Below are 3,422 nucleotides of genomic sequence, written 5' to 3'. Positions count from 1 at the left end.
CTGGCGTGGGCTGAATACGCCCACAACACCCTCCTCTGCTCCTCCACTGGCCTCTCCCCTTTCCAATGCCAGTACGGGTATCAGCCCCCCCTTTTCCCTGAGCAGGAGGAGGAGGCAGCTGTACCATCGGTCCAAGCCCATGTCAGCCGCTGTCGCCGTACCTGGAGGCGGGTGAGGGCGGCGCTTGTGCGGGCTTCGGACAGGTCCCAACGCCAGGCCAACCGCAGGCGCCGTCCTGCCCCGGTCTTCCGTCCTGGTCAGAGGGTCTGGCTGTCTACCCGGGATCTCCCCCTCCGGGTGGAGTCACGCAAGTTGGCTCCTCGCTTCGTGGGGCCGTTTAAGGTGGTGCGGCGGGTCAATGCCGTGGCCTACAGACTGCTACTCCCACCCTCCATGCGAGTTCACCCCACCTTCCATGTATCACTCCTCAAGCCCGTTGTTTTCTCCCCCATGGCCCCTCCACCCCGCCCCGCCCCCCTGCCCCGTCTCATTGATGGACAACCTGCCTACACGGTCAACAGGATCATCAACTCCCGGAAGGTGGGTAGGGGTGTTCAGTTTCTTGTGGACTGGGAGGGATATGGGCCGGAGGAGCGGACCTGGGTGCCTCGGCGGGACATATTGGACCCTAGTCTTATTTCTGACTTTCGCCTGCTCCATCCCGAGGCACCCGGGTGATCGGCTGGTGCCGCTCGTCGGGGGGGGGGGGCACTGTCACCAGGGGAGTCTCCGACTCTCCGACACCACCTACTGGTGGCTGGACTTTATTGGAACTAATTGCTAATACCTGTCACCTGTTGTATGTTTGTAGGGGGCTATTTAGGTGTGTCCCTTTTCCCTGTTCCCTTGTCAGTCGATCACTTGTGTTACCCCGTTTGGAATGCTTCAGTATCCCGTGTACGTATTACCACTTCACGTATCCGTTACCCGGAACGTGATTGAGCCTTGACTTTGTTTGCTTGGTTGAAACCTTGTACCTCCTTTGGAGCCCTTTGCTCAAACTTTAGTTTCCGTGTACTTTATTATTGACCTCAGTTCCTTAGTTATTATTGCATACGTGCTGAGCCCTACTGCTCCCCTTTTTGTTGTTCCGTCTGAAAGTTTATGTTTGTACCTGCGAACTATACGTCTCAGTAAAGAGAGTCTTTATTTTATTATATCTCCGTGTCTTTGTTTACTTACACCGCACCTGGACCCGACACTATTGTATACATACAGAACCTTTAGAGAAACGTAACAGGAACGGGTTGAAGGCCTGATTGCCCAGAGGTGGTGTCACTGTTTGCTGGCCGTGGCCCAGGGGGCGGAGTTGTGATGCTCTGCTACATTGAAAACCTGGACACCTGCAAACCTGGACACCTTTAAATAAATAAATAAAATAAAATATTGATAGAAACATGATTGGTATCAAACTATTTTGTTCCAACAAATTGTGTCGGTGACGGTGTTGCTGCAGGCTCCTCGGGGTCCAGTGATGCTCTGCTCTGATCTCCTGTCTATTTAAATTACAGATTGGGGCTTTAACCTGCCCAATAACTGTTTAAAAGTGAAAGCGAAAGCTGCGACATGATGTTGTAGAACAGAATCCCTCCTGACGGCAGGGAAACAGAAAGTAACTGTGGACGCGGAGAGAAGCGGACAGCGCGTGTTGTCTCCTCCTAGTTAAACATTTCTACTGGTCCTGCTTCGTTTCAAATGGACCTGAACACGCGCTGCAGGTTCGCTCTGGCTGCCGCGTCGGTTGATATAATCACATGTTGCGCGCTGGGGTTCAACAGACCCGCCGCCCCGGGGAGCTTACTGCGACTCTGGGCCGGTGCGATGATCCGGTGGCTCGTGTTGTTCGGTGTGTCGCAGCTCACGGAAGGCTCGGTGAAGTCGGTGTTTAGGCGCGTGATAGCGGCACACTGTCTCGTTTTTCCGGTGTATGAAACCGGCCGCGTAGTGTGGTACGGAGGCGCGGCAGAGCGCGGCGACGGCGCGTTGGGAGGTCCAGGTCTGTGGCTCCTGTGCGGCGCGGTAACCGCCGCGTCAGCCGCGTTCTGGGAGACATCCTTTCCCGACGCTCCCGGTCCCGGTAACGGTAACGGTACAGAGAAGAAGCAGAAGGCGCGAGTCCTGTTCATGAGAGTCCTCCGCTTCTACAAACCGGACTACCTCCTCTTACTTGGGGCGTTTGTCTTCCTGTCGCTGGCGGTTCTGTGTGAGTCTGCGCCTCCTGATGGTGATGAAGATGATGATAAAAGATGATGATGATGATGATGATGATGATAACTGTGTGTGTGTGTGTGTGTGTGTGTGTGTATGTTCAGGTGAGATGTTCATCCCGTTCTACACAGGGAAGGTGATTGACATCCTGGGCGACCAGTACCAGTGGAGCCACTTCCTGTCTGCCATCGCGTCCATGGGGCTGTTCTCCCTGGGAAGGTCTGATACACCTCACACACACACCTGGTCTACACACCTGGTCTACACACCTGGTCTACACACCTGGTCACACACCTGATCTACACACCTGGTCTACACACCTGATCTACACACCTGATCTACACACCTGGTTTACACACCTGTCCTGATAATCATTCATGTGTTTTACTGTTTTGTACTTTTATTATTATTGTTTTTATTTGCGTATCTGTCTTATCAACAGTATTTGTACTTTGTTACAGAGATTTATGATTTATGATTTATTTTACCTGGAGGAGCAAAACTGATCCTTTTAACCTTCAGCTGAGGCTTTTTAAACACTGTGTGTTAGTGTGTGTGGTGTGTGTGGTGTGTGTGGTGTGTGTTAGTGTGTGTGGTGTGTGTTAGTGTGTGTGGTGTGTGTGGTGTGTGTTAGTGTGTGTGGTGTGTTGTGTTTTAGTGAGGATGTGAAATCAACTTTCCCATTTGGGAAGAGATAAATAACATGTCTATATTATTTGATTTGATCTTATCATGTATTAATGTATGTGTGTGTGTGTGTGTGTGTGTGTGTGTGCGTGTGCGTGTGCGTGTGCGTGTGCGTGGTGTGTGTGTGTGTGTGTGTGTGTGTGTGTGCGCGCGTGCGCGTGCATGTGCGTGTGTGTGTGTGTGTGTGTGTGTGTGTGTGTGTGTGTGTGTGTGCAGGGCGGTGGGGGCAGGGTGCAGGGGGGGGCTCTTCATGTGCGCCATCAGCAGCTTCACCTGCAGGATCAAGGCCCGGCTGTTCAGGTCTCTGGTGAGGCAGGACATCAGCTTCTTTGAGACCACCAAGACAGGTACACACACACACACACACACACACACACACCAAGACAGGTACACACACACACACACACACCAAGACAGGTACACACACACACACACACACACCAAGACAGGTACACACACACACACCAAGACAGGTACACACACACACACACACACACACACCAAGACAGGTACACACACACACACAC

The 3,422-nt window shown here is 52.6% G+C and overlaps 1 protein-coding gene across 1 annotated transcript in view; it reads left to right on the top strand.

The window, feature by feature from the left end:
* Positions 1-450: 450 nt before the first annotated feature.
* The window catches only part of tap2a (transporter associated with antigen processing, subunit type a), a gene marked incomplete at both ends in the record, with an annotated part of 8,707 nt that continues 5,735 nt past the window's right edge, over positions 451-3,422 (top strand). Inside the window, 4 exons of the mRNA XM_080531717.1 lie at positions 451-540; positions 1,858-2,203; positions 2,313-2,427; positions 3,112-3,242. Coding sequence (XP_080387843.1) covers positions 451-540; positions 1,858-2,203; positions 2,313-2,427; positions 3,112-3,242 — 682 coding nt within the window. The remainder of the gene's footprint in view (positions 541-1,857; positions 2,204-2,312; positions 2,428-3,111; positions 3,243-3,422) is intronic.

This window comes from Nansenia antarctica (assembly GCF_963989245.1).
Source record: "Nansenia antarctica genome assembly, chromosome: 5".
NCBI lineage: Eukaryota > Metazoa > Chordata > Actinopteri > Argentiniformes > Microstomatidae > Nansenia > Nansenia antarctica.
The sequence above is the reverse complement of the archived record's forward strand: the minus strand, read 5'-3'. Positions and strand labels throughout refer to the sequence as shown.